General features: G+C 39.4%; 1 protein-coding gene across 2 annotated transcripts in view; it reads left to right on the top strand.

The window, feature by feature from the left end:
- SMARCA1 (SNF2 related chromatin remodeling ATPase 1) overlaps nucleotides 1-15,353 on the top strand; it is a 111,223-nt gene extending 95,870 nt beyond the window's left edge. For both annotated transcript variants that reach the window (XM_072626491.1, XM_072626490.1), the window contains 2 exons: nucleotides 13,841-13,951; nucleotides 14,851-15,353. In XM_072626491.1, coding sequence (XP_072482592.1) covers nucleotides 13,841-13,951; nucleotides 14,851-14,922 — 183 coding nt within the window. In that variant the 3' untranslated portion in view covers nucleotides 14,923-15,353. The remainder of the gene's footprint in view (nucleotides 1-13,840; nucleotides 13,952-14,850) is intronic.
- Nucleotides 15,354-17,137: the final 1,784 nt, after the last annotated feature.

Raw genomic sequence — 17,137 nt, 5'->3', positions numbered from 1 at the left:
CACATTTCCACAAAAGCCCCAGTTTTGGCTCCAGCTTGTTAGGGATAGCCAACATCACCTCTTTGTTTCCTTTGAGTAGAAGGATAAGGAGCAGAACTGTTCTGTGGGAAATACTTATTTTTTATAGAAGTTTTAGTGTAGGAGATTGGGTCCATTTAAAAATTAAATAACAACCCACGTTGGTAGAAACACTTTGAAAGTTTAGAGTACTCTTGTCATCATGACCCTATAAAACTGATGTAATGGAAGCAGTAGCACCATTGGCAAAGGCACTGGACGTAGGACCTCAAAGATTTGGCCTTCAGTTATGCCCCCACCTCTCAGGCTTGCTGTGTGATCATGAAGAGGGGAGGAAAGGGGGGAAAAATCACCTAATTTCCAGGAGCCCTTTTCCTCATCTTTAAAGTAGGAATTTACCTTCCCAGGTGGTTGTGAAGCTCCAATGAGAGGTCGATTTTGGTAAACCTTAAAGCACTATGGGAAGGTCACTATTGTCCCCATTTGATAGATGAGCTCACCATCACTAAAGTCATGTTCAGCTGCTTCGTCAGGACCTAGAAGATGACTTTGAGTTTTTGAAGACTGTGCCAGCTCTGGCATTTAGTACAAAGATGGAAAAGTGTTTGATCATGTCATAGCAGTGAGATTGAATGTCTGTTAGCTGAGGCCCAGCCTAACTCAGTTTGGAGAGGCTTACCTCCCAGTTGGCCACAAGGTGATGAGGTGCACTGTTTTTGTTTTTGCTCACAGTCACTTCTGCAGACTGTCCACTGAGGTACCTTCACAGATTAAATCAGAGGCTTGTGAGGTGTTACAGATGAGGACACTAAGACCTAGGGAGGTGAAGTGACCACTCCACAGTCACCCAGTTAACAAGTGCCAGGCTTGGCATTTAAACCTGGGTGTTCTGAGTCTGACCCCCATTATTCTTTCCACAACACTGTTACCCCTCAACACACCACATTCTTTTGTTAATTTCTGATGTCTTATGAACGATATAATTAGGATCATTATGAGTAATTGAATTATAAAGACATACATTCTAACTTGCCATCAAATGCCTCATGTTTCAGCTGAGTTTGCCTTTATGATCAGAGAGGTCTTGGGTTTATATGTATCATACTTGCTTGAGATAATAGCAGTTCAGGGGATGTTTCTGATTGGCTAGACAGTGTGCAGATACACAGAGAAGCGCACCCCACCCTGTCCAGTGCATAAGGCAGCCAGCTACATCTACATCCAGGTATGGCTGTAGGATGTGACCAGAAAGTTGGGAGACTCGCTCATGGCCATTTGGGACTTCAGGAAATCAGTGTCATTACTTTAATGCCCCACTACTTTAAAATAATGACAATAGCTCCCATTTCTCTAGTAAGCAGCTTGCAAAATGCTGTCATGGTACCATAGAACAGATATGCATTGAGCCTTAAGCATGGAGTAAAAAAGAAAGAACAAAAATCCTCTAAGAATACATGAATATGAAAAGAAAAAAATGTGCATAAGGCATCTATTTGTCTCTATCTCTACCTACTTACTTCTCTGTCCATCTGTCTGTCTCTATCTTTCTCTCTGTCCCTATCTACCTCTGTGTCTATCTGTTTGTCTGTCTGTGTCTCTCTGTCTACCTGTGTGTCTGTCTATTTGTATATTTCCCTACATCTCCATCTCTCTGTCTCTCTCTCCATCATCTGTCTACGTTAGTCCAGAGCATTAAGGTTAAGGAAAAATGTTTTGGCTACTATTGGATACTTGGAAACTAATTATTAAGGAATAATGCAGCAGGAATATTCTCTTTATTCACCTTGGAGAATAAAATTGTTCGGTGCCTAGAATGAATTATGGGATTTAACTGGCCTGTGGGCTGGGAGAGACTCAAAGGTGCCTCCAAGCTTAGTCAGTCAACAAACATTAGTGATCAGTTCCACAGTTTGGGTTGGAAAAGAACAGCTTCCCAGAGTCACACGTCTCCAACTGGGAGTCATATGGGACTTCAGGCCTGCAACCGTACCGTATCAAGCAGGTTCAACTGTTTGTGAAGCCACTTGAATGCCAGTCAATCATCTCTTCTGGGCTTTATGTAAGGACATTTCTGAAGCTTATTTCAGTGATGGCTTGTACCTGTATCCCTACTCTTATTCCCTGTCAACACCGTGTCAAAGCATTATGGTGAAATAGATTAAAAAATTCAGGGAAAACCTTTTGTGCTTTTTGTAAGCAAAGTGTAGACAGACGCTCCTCCTACACAGCACTATATTACTAGGGAAAAAGTCAATACATTATAACATCCACTAGGTGTCGCCTATGTTCCATGTAAACAATTAGCTTTGTCCTCCCTCCATTTTCCCTTCTCTTTCTTCAATACATTTTCCTCTGAACACTTTTTTTCTACCAACAGATGTAAAATTTCCCTCTTTATTTTTTTTCAAAGGCAGATGTCAACTGCATTATATCTTCAAAATTGTAAGCAAAAACTTTTAAAAACAGTTTAACTCTGCAGTATATTTTCTGAGTAGTATTTTGGTTTGCATCTCAAAAAGAACGAAAATCTTTGTCTTTTGTTACCTTTGAGAAGGAATCATTTAGGAATTTTTGGAAGTTCTGTTTGCAAAATGGTTGATAGTTTCACATTGTAACTATTTAACGTCAAGCAGGGGTCTCCCAGTGAGAAGGAGGTCTCACTGTCTGACTACTTCTGGAGAGCTGGGTACCACGTTATAGGAAGGACATTGGCAAGCTAGAGGGAACACCTGCATGGTGAAGGCCTTTGAAATCATGACGTATGAGCCTCAGCTGAAGAGTTAGGACTGTTTCATCTGGAGAAGAAGCTGTAGGAGTAGGGTAGATAGAGTGAAGGGTGGTATGGAACTTGAGAGCTGTCTTCAAGTATTGGAGGGGTTGTAATGTGGAAGAAGGGATTTTATTTGTTCTGCTTGACCCCAGAGGGTAGTACTAGGAGCAGTGAGTAAAAATTTCAAAGAAACAGATTTCATCTCCATGGTAGAAAGAACTTGTTAACAGTCAGGGCTATGTAAGGTGGGAACAGTCTGTTTTGGGACATGACGGTCTTCCAAAGGAAGCCTAAGTGGAAGCTTCACTGTTGGAGACATTGTATTGGGTGGGGTTCATCCATAAGTACAGGTTAGACTAGATGTAGGTGGTCTGTGAGGGCCCCTCTGGCACTGAGGTTTGATGATCCTGTAGTAAACTATGCCCATATATAGATCATATACCTATTTGTATGTATGTATTTTTATTTATGTTATAGTTTCATTTATCATACTCAGTCTTGGTCCTAATCTTTTTTGTTTACTTATTAATAGTTCATGGTTGTTTTTGTGTCTACTTAATGCATTCTGAATATGGTATAAGGTAAGCTTCATTTGGAATATGGATTATATATTTAAATATGAACACCATAGATAGGGAGCATTGCAAAATAAGGATTACTACATAGTCAAATGCATTGCTAAAATCCCTTTATTTCATAATTTCCTTCTCGTTTTAATAATGGCATCTTAATGGGTGATGCCTGTCATGTATAATCCAGGCAAAGAAATCTCTATTTCTGGACTTCTAAGATACTTGGTTTTGTTGAGAATCCTATATCACAAATACAGTGGATGCAGTTTGCTTCATTGTTTGAGTATATTGTTACATGGAAATTGAAATCCTCCTGTTAATTAAAGTTAGCTCACACAGAAGCTGTCTGGTGAAAACAGGATTTTGCTAAAAAAACATTCTACTCTGTTGCCCGGAGACACCAACAAATACTCTGAAACCCTTGGTAGAGAAAACATGAAGCCTCAGTGGCTTTAATTTATTCAAGGATCTCAATACTGAATTCATAGCTTTTGACTTAACGAAAAGTCTCAGAGTACTTCAAAGAATGAACCTTCGTTTCTAAATATGCCTCACTCTGAAGGCCTTCAACTAAAGATTGGAGATTACTTTGAGTTTCTTTACCATTCAGAATGCTGGCTACACAAAAGGGAAAATGAGGCTCAGTTCCATTTCTCCAAACTAAAAAGATTGCGATTTCTTTCCCCTGAGAACTTCTTTGGTGTTTAAGTAAGTAATCAGTCTCTATTGAACTGTATAAACAAGTAGAAAGGATATGATCAACTGGTAAGTTTTTTAAGCTCTGAGCATACAAATGGCAGGACCATTTTTCTTCCAAGAGAAACATCAAGATGGGTTCTCAGTCTTAGAATTTCCAAAGACTGTCAAACCTAAATGGAATATTTCAAAATCATTATGAGAAAAGGAAATGGTAACTTTTTATATTTCTATATTTCATACTAGAATTTTCAAATCTTTTTACTAACGTTAACTCATTAATCTTTGTGGCATCCTTAAGTAAACTTGAAAGACTGAGAGCAAAACTAAATTTGATAGACAAAACTTAAACACACACACACATATTAAAGAACCAACAACTCTCAATACTGGAAGGGTACACAGTGGCCATCTACATCTAGTATAACTTGTACTTATAGATGAATTCCCCAATACAGTGTCTCTAACAGTGAGTACAGTCGATAGATCTGGGGTCAGGAGGACCTGAGTTCAAATCTGGCCTCAGATACTTACTAGCTATGTGACCCTGGGCAGGTTGCTTCACTTTGTTTGCCTCAGTTTCCTCATCTGTAAAATGAGCTGGAGAAGGAAATGGCAAAGCACTCCAGTATCTCTGCCAAGAAATCCCCAAATGGGGTAACAGAGAGTCAGATGTGACTGAAAAATGACTAAACAATAACAGTGGGTATCTAGTCTTTACTTAGAAGACTGTTCCTACTTTTGGATAGTCTTAATTGTTAGCAAATTCTTCTGTCATCCAATTTCTTATGTGGATATCTTGATAGGCAGTTTGGTATAGTAGATACAGCATTGCTCTTGCAGTTAGGGAGGCCCAGGTTCAAGTCTCCATCTTACTTGCTAGCAATGTAATTGCACATCCCCTGGTTTCAGTTTCCTTCCCTGTAAAGTGAACAGCTTGGTCTAGATGACCCCTAAGGTCCCTCTACCTCTCAATCTATGATTCTTTCTAACAGGTTAATCTGTTGGGATCCAGAAAAAGAGTGGCAGTCATGCATACTAGAGACACCAAAGGTGTACATTTGGCTAGAGCTGTACATTTGAAGATCATGTAGGCTGACCAGTCAGTGAGCATTCCTCTTGACTGACTCTGCTTCTTCCAAATGCATCAAGGGAGAAGAGTGGTTTTGGATCTCCTGTCAACCAGTCAGGAGCATCCCTTGGTTTCACTACTTTGTCTCTATCCATTATGCTCCCCTCCTATTTTTCAATGTTGTTTTTTCTTTTTTCTTTCTTTTGGGAAGAAATCAGGGGTAAGTGACTTGTCCAGGGTCACACAGCTAGTAAGTGTCTAAGGCTAGATTTGAACTGGGATCCTCCTGACTTCAGGGCCAGTGCTCTAGCTACTACAGCACCACCTAGCTGCCCCAGTATTGTTTTTTCTTCTTAATTTTGAAATTCTTTACTTTTCCCTCTCCCAACAAGAGTTGTCTTATTTTGCAACCTGAATTCAGAAGGCTTCTTATAACTCTGCAGTTTTTTTTAAACTCGTTACCCCACTTCATCTATGAGTCATCTCACTCACTGAAGAGAAGGCTAGAGGCACGACCAGGATGAACCTTTTCCAGAAGCTGTAGATGTGCTTATCGTCTCTAGTATAGATGCTGACTGTTGGGGCATAGCATTAGCCATTCAGAAGAATGACTCAGTCCTTTGGATTAACATGTAAATTTCTTTTTTTTTAATGGAATTTGAGAGTTAGTCACACAAAGTATTACTGCTGCCCACAGTGCAATTAGATTTTAGTGTTATTACTGGTTTGTTTACAAATCACAGCTTTATTATTAATTATCTTGTAGCTTAATGAAGATTTGGAAAAGAACATTCCCCATTAGAACTGTAAGGGAACACAGAATTTCTTATTTTACTGGTATAGTTTTTTGTGTTAACTTTCTCTATTTCGATAGGGTTCAGGATGAATCCTAGGCATTAACTCGTTTATCAGTTCATTACACAAGAGTATTTTATAAACTATCTGCTTGGTCAAGGATGGATTTTCCTTGTAGTTTTCCTCTGGAAAATGGAAAGATTGAAAATCCCATAACTCATTTGAGAGCTGCACTTATCACTTGTAGCTTGTTGGTGATACAGCAAAGTATAAGGAAACTTTGTGTAGAAAAGAAAGGTCGTTTGTACTTCCCTGCTTGGCATATTTGCACCTAAACCTATGCTCTTTCTTTATCTGTTACTTCAAAAAAATAGCACATTCTAAAGGAATTCTTAACCTGCGGTCCATGAACTTGGTTTTAAAAACATTTTGATGATTGAATTTCATTATGATTGGTTTCTCTTGACATCTTACATATTTCATTTTATGCATTGACATGATTCTGAGAAAGGGCCCATCTCAAGACTTCCCCAACCTGCCCAACAAAGGGGCCAGGACATAGAAAAGGTGAACAACCTCTGGGCTAGATCAAAGTTGAGAAACAGGACAGAACACATTAATAGTAAAGACTTGGTGCTGGTTTCTTAACAAATTAAAAGAGAAAAATCCTTTTATGCTCATGGAAGCATATTAGTCTTTAGACAAAATTCTAAACATTTTGGCTACTTATAAAATGCAGAATTTAATATCTATTGGAATCTTGAATTTTGGTGCAGTCAGCTTAACTTTTCTCTGCCTCAGTTTCCTTATTTGGTAAAGTTGTCCTGTTTCAGACTAGATGCTGATTATGAGGAATTCTTTTAAGAAGCAATATTGCAAAATTCTTTGAAAGGCTGCCTGTGAGGGATGCTAAATGAAAAGATTGAAAACAACTTTTGGGGTGACCATGATGGGAGATGTCACTCACATAATGATTGTTAATTTGTAAGTCTGAAGAGCCACTCAGTAATTTGAGACTGCTGTCGTCATGTGGCTGTAGGATTTGATTTAGGATGCTGATAGGAATTGGAGGATTACGAATGTGACAACAGAATGCTGTCACTTGGGGGTCTTCCTATCCCTCCATTATCTTTTTTGGAAGGTGGCATAATATGACATGCCATAAATATTGATTGTTTTTAAAATGTTCAAGCAGCAGTAGTTGAGTAGAAGCATCAGAACCTTTTGTCTCCTCTGAGAAATGCAGGTTGGAGTTATTGGACTGGGAACTCACACTTAACCACTTGTGGCCCTGGAAACAGCCACAGCTTTTTGTGAGATAATAGCAGTTCAGAGAAGTGCCAGGTTAGTCAGGAATCTGGAACATGCTCCAGTGGGGAAGAAGAGAGAGAAGAGAGAAAGGGGGAGATAGAGAGTGAAAGAAAGAGACAGAAAGAGAGAAGGCAAGAAAGGAGAGAAATATAGAAGAGAGAGAAGAGACAAAGAGAACAAGAGGAGAGAAAGAGGGAGAGAGGTAGAAAAAGAGAGTGGAAAGTGTTAGAGAGGGAGAAGGAGAAGGGAAGAGAGTGAGTGAATGAGTTTTGGGGTGGTGAAGCAGAGAAGGAGAGACAGAAGAGAAAAAGAGGCAGAGAGACAGCAATTATATATATATATATATAAATATGTAAAATGTTATATATATATATACATATGTATACATATGTATAGATAGATAGATAGATAGATATGAGGGAGTTCTGTCCTCCCCAGATGCCCAATTTGTGGGCCTCTACCTTATATCGTCTTCATCTTTGTCAGACTGCTCAGTAGCTCATGGTCCCTTTCTCCTTGTAGCTATCGATAGCTATCGCATTCTATCCTTGTAGAATTCTCCATTACAGGGGTAGAAGGTGGAAACTTAGCCAGGAGTACCCCTGGTGTCTCTCAGCTGGGACTGATGTCTCTGCATCTTGTATTCATCTGCTCAGTCACTGGGCAGCCCCATTTTAGTTACATGGCTACTTGGATGTTTGGGCTAGTCACTCAGGCCCAGCGTGTCATTCTCTTATGTACTCTTGACTCTTCAAAATTCTAGAATTAGGATCATTAGAGTGGAGGAGAGGAAGGGAAGCAACACATAGATTGGATGTCCCCAGAGCCAGCGTATTTCCCATCAGTCATACCCTGTTAGATAGCAGTAGGAGCTATCCTATAAGCCTCCTATGTTTGGGGTCACAAATTCTTCCTGTACCGTCATTTGAATTTTCACCACTCATTAATGTTGAGAAGACAAGTTAAGATGGAAGCTGTGTATTATAAAACTTTGTAAAAGTATCTTGCAAAATGTCTCCTTGAGGGAGACAGTGTCCATCTTGAAGTTGGAGGGTATGCTGAGTTTGCCATAAGCTCTATTGAATTGTAAACTTTTCACTGCAGAACTGGAATGCCAGACATCTAAATTTAGTGCCACTAGTGTTTCCTTTAGAATTGTCTACTCGTCCTGAAATCCTCCTAGAATAGTAATGCATCCCTCTTCCTCGCTTCGCAATTTTGTTCTCTTTTATAGTGTTGGAAGAAGCATCAGGCTAAGAACCAGAAGATCTGGACTCAAGCCTGGGTTAGACCATTTGTGATATCATGGCTGAGAAAAGTTAAGTGACCTAACTGAGGAGGGAGCCTCATTTTCCTCACCTATGAAATGGGAGTGATGGCCTCTGTACTAACCACCTCACAGGGCTGAGTTGAGGAACGGGCTTTGGCAAACATGAAGTGCAATACGAATGTGAAATGCTGCTGTTGTTATTATATATTGTTTTCCCCTGCAACTAAAGGCCCCAAGTTTTTGTCCCTTGGGGCAGGGCCTTGTTCTTGCTTGAGAGAAGGGGCAATCGGGCTACAGAATAGTAGAGTTGGTATAAGTTACATAGTTTGTTCACCCAACACTTGGGAAAATCATTCAGTTGTTTTTCAGTCATGACCCCATTTGGTGTTTTCTCGGCAAAGACACTGGAGTCATCTGCCATTTCCTTCTCCAGCTCATTTTACAGGTGAGGAAACTGAGAGAAACAGGATTAAGTGACTTGCCTTGGATCACATAGCTAATAAGTGTCTGAGGCTAGATTTGGACTCAGGTCCTCCTGACTGTATCTAGGGCTAGCACTCTACCCACTGGGGCACCTAGCTAGAATAAATAAAAAGGCTAAAATGGATATGAAAAGGAGAGTTTATAGGGATGAAAACATTCTTCCAACAGATATTTTTCATGTTCATTTGTATACATTCTTTTTTTTTTAAAGGTGGATTCACTGGCATACTCGTACTTTTCTCCTTTAAAAAAAAGCTAGCAAAAGGCTGAATATATAAACCAGGGTTCTGTTTATAGAGCCATCTATTTAGTTTTAGGAACGTTTAAGAGTGGGGATCAATATTGGGGTGGGTACCATTAGAGAAAGTGACATTACCTGTAATTGAAGGTCTATGAAAGCCACCTCCATACGCATCCATCCCCACTCCCATTTCCCTGGTTATTTTTTTGTGCCTTGAATCATTGGTGACTAGTTGAGAGGGTCCAAAGGTTAGAACTTACTGTGCAGTCTATTTATAGACTCAATGAGATGCTTTCTTTGCAGCATAGCATTCTTTCTCTAAAAGTATTAGTTCTTTCTGAGTCACCCATATGACTCATGAATATATATCTGAGACAAAACCTTTCTGAAGGTATCTGCCAGTACAGGCATCTATTACTTATTGAAAATAATAATAGCCAGAGGACGTTAGCTTAATGGTTTGAGAATTGACCTTTCTGTGTACCTAAATTCCCTGGAAACTCAACATCACATCTCATCATCTGCTCTCAACTTGACCCTTTTTATAATAGATAAATTGAAGAAATGCATGGTTTAATTTACGTACTTATTTTTGAGTGAGTGTGTGAAAATGATTTTATAAGGAAACTCGAATGTACTTCTTTCAAATTCTTTAACTTTAGATAATGGTGAACCTGGAATACCTTGTAGCATATGGTGTTGTTGAGTTGTTTCAGTCACATCCAACTCTTGGTGACCCCATTTTGGGGTTTTCCTGGCAAAGATAATGGAATAGTTTGCCATTCCCTTCTCTAGCTCATTTTATAGATAAGGAACTAAGGCAAAGAGGGTGAAATGACTTGCCCAGGGTCACACAGATAGTAGATGTCTAAGGCCACATTTGAACTCCTTAAGAGGAATGTTCCTGATTCCAAGCCCAGTGCTGTACCCACTACGCCATTTACATGCCCCATATACCTATGGGCTATAAGTTCATTTTTAAAAAGTACTTCCAATACGTGGTCAGCATGAGTATTCTCCCAGTCATGGAGATTGTAGCTTCTCACAGGAGGGCATTCCCATGCTAGTATACTGACATATATATGACACATATACTGACAAATGACCAATCCCCAGCAAACAAATACAGACCCCAAAAATATACTGGAGATTTCAGCAAGTAAACTCTACTAGAACTGAGCCGTTATCACAGGTAAGCTTTTTTTTTTTTTCCCACAACTACCTGGACCTAACAAACATTGATCTGTAAAAATTTAAGAATAGGGTTTTTGATAGATATAGATGCAGTTATTCATAATTTCCAAACTACATGGAATAAACAGCTTTCAAAATACAGAGATCTAGAAGGAGAAAACAAAACTGTGGGAACAGGATGAGGATAATGTCATCCCTGTGATCCTGGCCACTAGGAAGGCTATCCCAAAGGTCCTTTTGGGCTCATTGGTCTTAGTTAATTACAAAAAAGCATCCATTTTCTTCACCTGTGCAGTAATCCACAGAACACTGAATATGAACAAGTAATAGCAGGATAGTGACTTGTTCTTTGTAACTTAACCCCATCAAAAGATTAATAGAATGAAGTGATAATATCATAAAAATGAAAAAGCAACACAAAACAAAAAGAACCCACATTTACACTCTACCCTGAGGTTTATAAAGACCTTAATATATTCTACCTAAGGTCTTAATATATTCTACCCAGAACTTGAGCTGGGATTGGGCAGCTGGGTTGCACAGTGGATAGTGTACCAGGCCTGGAATCAGGAAGACCTGAGTTCAAATCTAGCCTCAGACATTTACTAGCTCTGTGACCATGGGCAAGTCACTTCACCCCGTTTGCCTCAGTTTCCTCATCTGTAAAATGAGCTAGAGAAGGAAATGGCAAACCACTCTAGTATCTTTGCAACAATAAACCTTGATCACCTTGGGTGGTCAGTCTGATGAAACTTATGGACCTCTTCTCTGAATTATGTTTGTAAATGGATCAAATAAGATGCATAGGACTACAGAGGAAACACTTATCCCAAAATACAATTGTTAAAATATTAGACAAAACAAGTTTGTGTAAGTTCAAGTTAAGGACTTAGCTAGAGAATGGAACAATGAAAACACAATTGTTGAAAATACTTAACCATTTTGTTGCATACCACTTTGGTTTTTGTTTTGAGAAGAGGGATAATCCTCTGTCATTACTATCATTAAAAAGTCAAATGCTATTTCTTAATGGAATGCCCTCCTTCTCTCTTTTTACCTAATGTTTCCTATCTATTCTCGAAATCCTCAACTCACTTGTTTCCTTTTCCACAATTTCCTCATTTAACAAAAATTTGGTAACTTTCAAAAGCGTTTATTGTGTAATAGCACATATAATCATAATCTTTGTGTTTTAACCCCCTATTAGGGTGTGAGTGCCAAAGGCCCAGGGTGATGAAAGATCACTGGATTCATAGGCTTGGTTTGAACTTCATCTCTAATACTTGGGTGTGACTTAGGAAAAGTCACTAAAGCTCCCTAGACCAGCACTTCTTAAATTGTGGATCACAACCCCATATGGTGTCACAAAAAAATTGGCAATGTTTTTTAAAAAGGTTTCTGAATAGGCAACAACCAAAAATTAATTCAAAATTAAACATGTCATGAATCTGAGGTGTTTCTGGCAGCATTTGCCCATGTTGTTTCTCACAACTTCACTGCAGCCTTGGTTCTGAACACAAAGCATGCGCACTTTGCACCATGCATGTCATCACACCATTCAATGCCTGTGAAGGCTGCCGAAATGCTGAAAAGGGCTAGGGAGCAGAAGTTTAAGAAGCCCTGCTCTAGACTGCATTTTCCTTATCTTGAAAAGGAAAGCTGATCCCTGACTTACTTTTCATCTTTAGATCCTGTGAGCTCCTAGCACCATGGCATATGAGAGCCACTGGATAAATGCTTGTTGAATGAATAGTTGACAGGGACTACCAATCCTTTGTTCCTAAGACAAATGAAGCAGACAGGGCCTCTAGCACGTTATTTCCCAGGCTCAAGAATAGTGTGTAAGCTTACTGTCCATATGTAAAAATCTGTTTTGTAAACCTTTGTTGTTGATATTTTTGGTATATTCTCCTTCTGGCAAGGTTAACCCATAGAATCTTAGGGCTGAAGGAACTCTCAGAGGCCATTTTGTCCAACTTATACCTCAGCAGCAACGACAAGAAAGCAGCTAGTGTTTATAGAGCATTTTAAGGTTTGCAAAATGCTTATGATGTTATCTCATTTTTATCTTCACAACAACCCAGGGAGATAGGTGCCATTATTATCCTCATTTTACAGATGTGGAAATTGAGGTAGACTATATAGATGACTAGCCCAGGTTCACACAGCTAGGAAGGCTCTGTGTCTTCCTGACTTCCTGGCTGCCTGTCATACAACCTGTGCCTGAAGACCTTTGTTGATTAGCCTCTTTGCAACTTCTACCCACAAGTCTTGGTTTGGCCCAGTAGAACAAGTCTAATCTCCTTTCTCCAAGACAGCCCTTCAGAAACTTGAACACAGTTGTCATGTCCTCCCCTGAGTCTTCTCTAGGCTAAACGTCTTGAATGTCTTCATCCTCCCTTTGCATGATATCGTCATCTTGGCCACCCTCCTCTTGATACTCTCTGACCTATTGATATCCCCTCTAAATGGTGGTGCCCAGAACTGAACCCAGTACTCCAGCCCAGGTCTGACCAGGCCAGAAGACAGTGTGGCTGGCACCTCCTTCATCCTAGGCACTACGTTTCTCTCTTATAAATTTTCTTTTATTGTTCTCTTTCGTTTTATACATCACCTTCATTTGCAAATATCTATTCTTACCCTCCCCAGAAAGCCCATCCATTGTGACAAAGAGGGGCAAAGAAATTGGCAAAAAGCAGATAAACAAAAAAACCCCCCAAAATAAATCAACTCAGTCTGACAGTATAGGCACATTTTATACCCCAATTTTGCTTCTTGTAGTGCTACCTGAGGTCTTGTTGGATTTCTTGGCTGTCATATTATTCTGTTGACTCACGTGCTCACGGGCCACTACAAACTCCAGCTCTAGCCACATCTCTCCTCAGTGTAAGACTTGACTTTGATTCCCATTACCTTTCATCTTATTAGAATTGCCCTTGTAGCGTAGACTGTGGAGCTCTTTTATGCTCTGACTCCATTATCTGGAATGTTCACCATCCCTCCTAGTTTCCTATCATTTATGCCTTTGTCCAAGCCACTGGTACAGATTTCATATTGCAACGCCAAGCGCAGATCCCTGACGCACTCCACTGGAGAGATCCTTCCAAGCTGCCATCGAGTAAGCATGTCTGATAATACTTGGAGACCCCATCTCCCATTCTAACTGTAGAGACAAGGCAGCAGGCCAGAATGGTAAGCACACTGCATTTGGAGCCTGTTGGATCTCCCAGATGTTACTTCTTCTTTAGCCTCAGTTTCCCCCTTTATGAAGTGAAGGGATTGGAATACATGACCTCTAAGATCTCTTCCAGCTCTAAATCTGCGAACCCATGATCCTGTAACAACACAGCAGCAATTTGTGTCTAAAACTGGGTCACAGAAGTGAATGGTGTTTTTAAAAACTTGTATTTTGATTTAGGAATTCCAGAGACGCTGTAATACTCTCATATCACTGATTGAGAAAGAAAACATGGAAATTGAAGAAAAGGAAAGAGCAGAAAAAAAGAAACGTGGAGTAAAAGGGCCAGTGGTAAGATAGTTTTTAAAAAATTATTTTAAAACAGTTTAGAGGCGATTTTAGATTCCTAATCTTAACTTGGCAAAAAAGAATAAAGCAAGTTTAAAGTGGTACTTGGAATTATTAGCGTATATATTTTTTGTGAAATGGAAATGTCTTTGTTGGCAAGAGTCATATGCTATAATCACACACATTCTTCTTTTTTGATAGGACTCAGTGATTTTAAAAGTCTTCCAAAAGATTGCCATATAGGTATGAACACTTTGAATGAGGCTAGAGCTATGTTCATGGAGCCAACTGGATTGAACAGACGCTTGAGTTCCCACTCAGTTAATTTAGGCTGGGCCCTGTCTACCATCTCAATGTAAATTGGAACGTCCAACAGTTCGCAAACCTTTATTTAGTCATTTAGTCAATTGTTTGTGGAATCAGCTTTCTCTGGGTTCTAAATCAAACTCTTGACTTTGTGTAGACAGTCTGAAATATTTTAATAAATTGCATTACCTGAGAGAACTTGGGGTAGATTGGCTACAAATCCACCCTCAGAGTTGTAACAGCACATTCTTCTAAATTCAATTTTGCTCAAGAAATGTACTTAATGAAAATAAAGTGGTTCTTAAAGATAAAAGTACATTTCCCAAGCCATTTATAGGTGGATGAAGAGTGACTATTATTTGAAGGTTGTTATATGTTTTTTTTTTCTTGTAAAAAATATTTGGTCAGGTTCTTTGCTATGGTCTGTCTGTTTACTTGGACCACATAGAACATTAACTGTAGAAATTTCTAACCTTCAAGTGAATGGCCATAGTTTTAAGAATTTTTTAATAGTCATGTCCTAGATTTAACATTGATGGGTTCAGGTTTTTCATGTGGGTATTGGAGCAGAGCATTAAATCTCTTTTCTATTTTAGACCCAGAAAAGAAAGGCAGAGCCAGCTACAGAGAGCTCTGGCAAGAAGGATGCCAAGAAGGTGAAATCGTAAAGCCGAGAGAAATAGTGTTAACTGAGGAACATCTACTCCCAGCCCCCCAACCCCATCCTCTTTATGGTCAAATACTAATTGCTAGTTTCTATTGTACTCCTAGTAATTAACAAAAAGTCTCTTGCTAGTTCTAATTTTTTGCATATTTTATATCTTTTAACAATGCTTTTTACCTGAAATGTGTAGTGTTCTACTTTACTCATTCCAAAAATTTTGGTGTCCTGTAGTTCATCAATTTCATGCCTTCTTCAAAATCCCCGCAGTCCTCGTTCTTTGGAAGCTCGTGCTAAGGTTTTAGCTTTTCTATGTTTTGTATGCTACCACTGCTTTGAAAAAGAGCCTGGATTCTATAGATGTATCATTGTTCTTTCATACTTAAAATTTATATGGCTGTGGAAAAATGGAATTAAAATGATTTGAGGAGAAATAGACTTCTGACTTTTTTGTTGTTTTCCTTTCCACAGAGTATGAGCTGCAGATCACGATTAGCATAATAATTGTTTCTTTGAGGTCATCTAAATATTTTTTTCCTGCTGGGATAAAGGGTGAGAAAAGAAAAAAATATCATAAAGCTAATATTTGATACCGTGTTTGCTGTCAGTACACATTACATTTAAATTCTTCTCTAAAATATTCAGGTGGGAAAACATAATAGAAGTATCTATGAGAAATTTAATTAATTCTTGTTTTTTTGGGGGCAGCGGTACAGCAGTAATATTTGGCAAGTCGCACTCTTCTACTACTAACTACTTTAGTTGGCAAGAAGTTAACTCTTTGGTTGCTGACTTCTGTGTGGTCTGTTATAAGACCCAAACTCAAAAATCTCACTCCACCAATTGACAAGCGTTTATCAGACATCTTCTTTCTGCCAAGTACAGTGCCATAAAGATCTGACATAGAACAGACATGGCAACCAGGCAGTCAGGTAGAAATCCAGTTAGTCAGACTCTGGTTATTAAGCCAGAGGTAGGTTCATAAGTGAGCTCCAAGACAGGTTGGTAAAGTCAGGAACATCAGAGGTCATTTGAGAAGGACAGGGGGAAGACTATGATTTAGGCTCTCCCAATACAGATGCCCAGGCCTAGAACCCTGCATGTCAGCAGCAGGGAGCCCAGTGTATGAGCCAAGTGTACCCTCATTTAACCACAGGGTGCCTAAAGGTGCAATTTCAGGGTTCCCTCACAAAGTTCATCACCTGGGACTTGATTTTAGGGGATTACCATCCTTGGAAATGACTGCTGATGTCAAGGCCATGTTTCCCAGAGTCTCTTCCAGGGGCCATAGCCCTCTCAGACACCAGGTGCAGGAGATTTCATTGGGTATACTGGAAGCAAAAGATGTTAATCACTGAAGGTTCAGGGTTCCCTTGTATCAGGAGTGACTCTCAGACACAGAAAGACTTTTGATCTTCAGTTGGGCAAGCCAAGATATGGACAGGCCTGGTCAACAGTCATCAAGAAATTCACAGGATTCAGAGTGTTGGCATTAGACTGATACATTACCCAGTCCACAAGGGATTATGAAGTATTCCAAGTGACCAGAGAGTGGAAAAGTGAGTTTTTCCTGAGAATCTCATTATCTGTAAGGATTTTTTTTTGCTCTCAACTATGTTTTAAAATTCTGGGGGGGGCGGATTTAAGCATGTTACTGAACCAGGGTCCTTGGATACTTGCTTTTTCTACATTCCTTATTTTTTGAGTATTATTGAATCTTCTTATGCAGTTTTAAAACAATTGACAACAGCTGTGAGTTGGGATTCCTTTTTTTTTTTTTTTTCCCAAACCTCAGCCCCCAGAAGCATTTTTTTTTAATTTGTAGAAGCACACAGTATATGCTTGGCAGTATTTTGTTGTTTCACTCAGAAATTTGGATTTAGATGCTATTTTTACCTCATAAGGCTTTTCTTCAAAAAAGAAAATTGAAACTGTATGAACAAGGTATATTCCCCAGTTTTCTTTATGAGGAGGAGGTCTTCAGCAGAGCTACAGTCAGGGTGGGAGCAGAAGGTGAGATGTTGCAGAACCAGGTGATTCTCATGGTACTGGGGGTTGGGTTGATTATGGACATGGTAGTCTCAGAACCATGACTTGAGAGCTGTCTCTTTCAGGCTCTAAAGGAAATGAAAATGTGCTTTGGCAGGTGACCAGGATGGAAAAGGGTCAAAAGTCGGGCCTGAGGAAGACGCACATAAGACTTTCCAAGTGTCATCTTAAAT

The sequence above is a fragment of the Notamacropus eugenii genome, chromosome X (assembly GCF_028372415.1).
Source record: "Notamacropus eugenii isolate mMacEug1 chromosome X, mMacEug1.pri_v2, whole genome shotgun sequence".
NCBI lineage: Eukaryota > Metazoa > Chordata > Mammalia > Diprotodontia > Macropodidae > Notamacropus > Notamacropus eugenii.
Note: the sequence above shows the minus strand (reverse complement) of the source record. Positions and strands in the feature narration are given on the sequence as shown.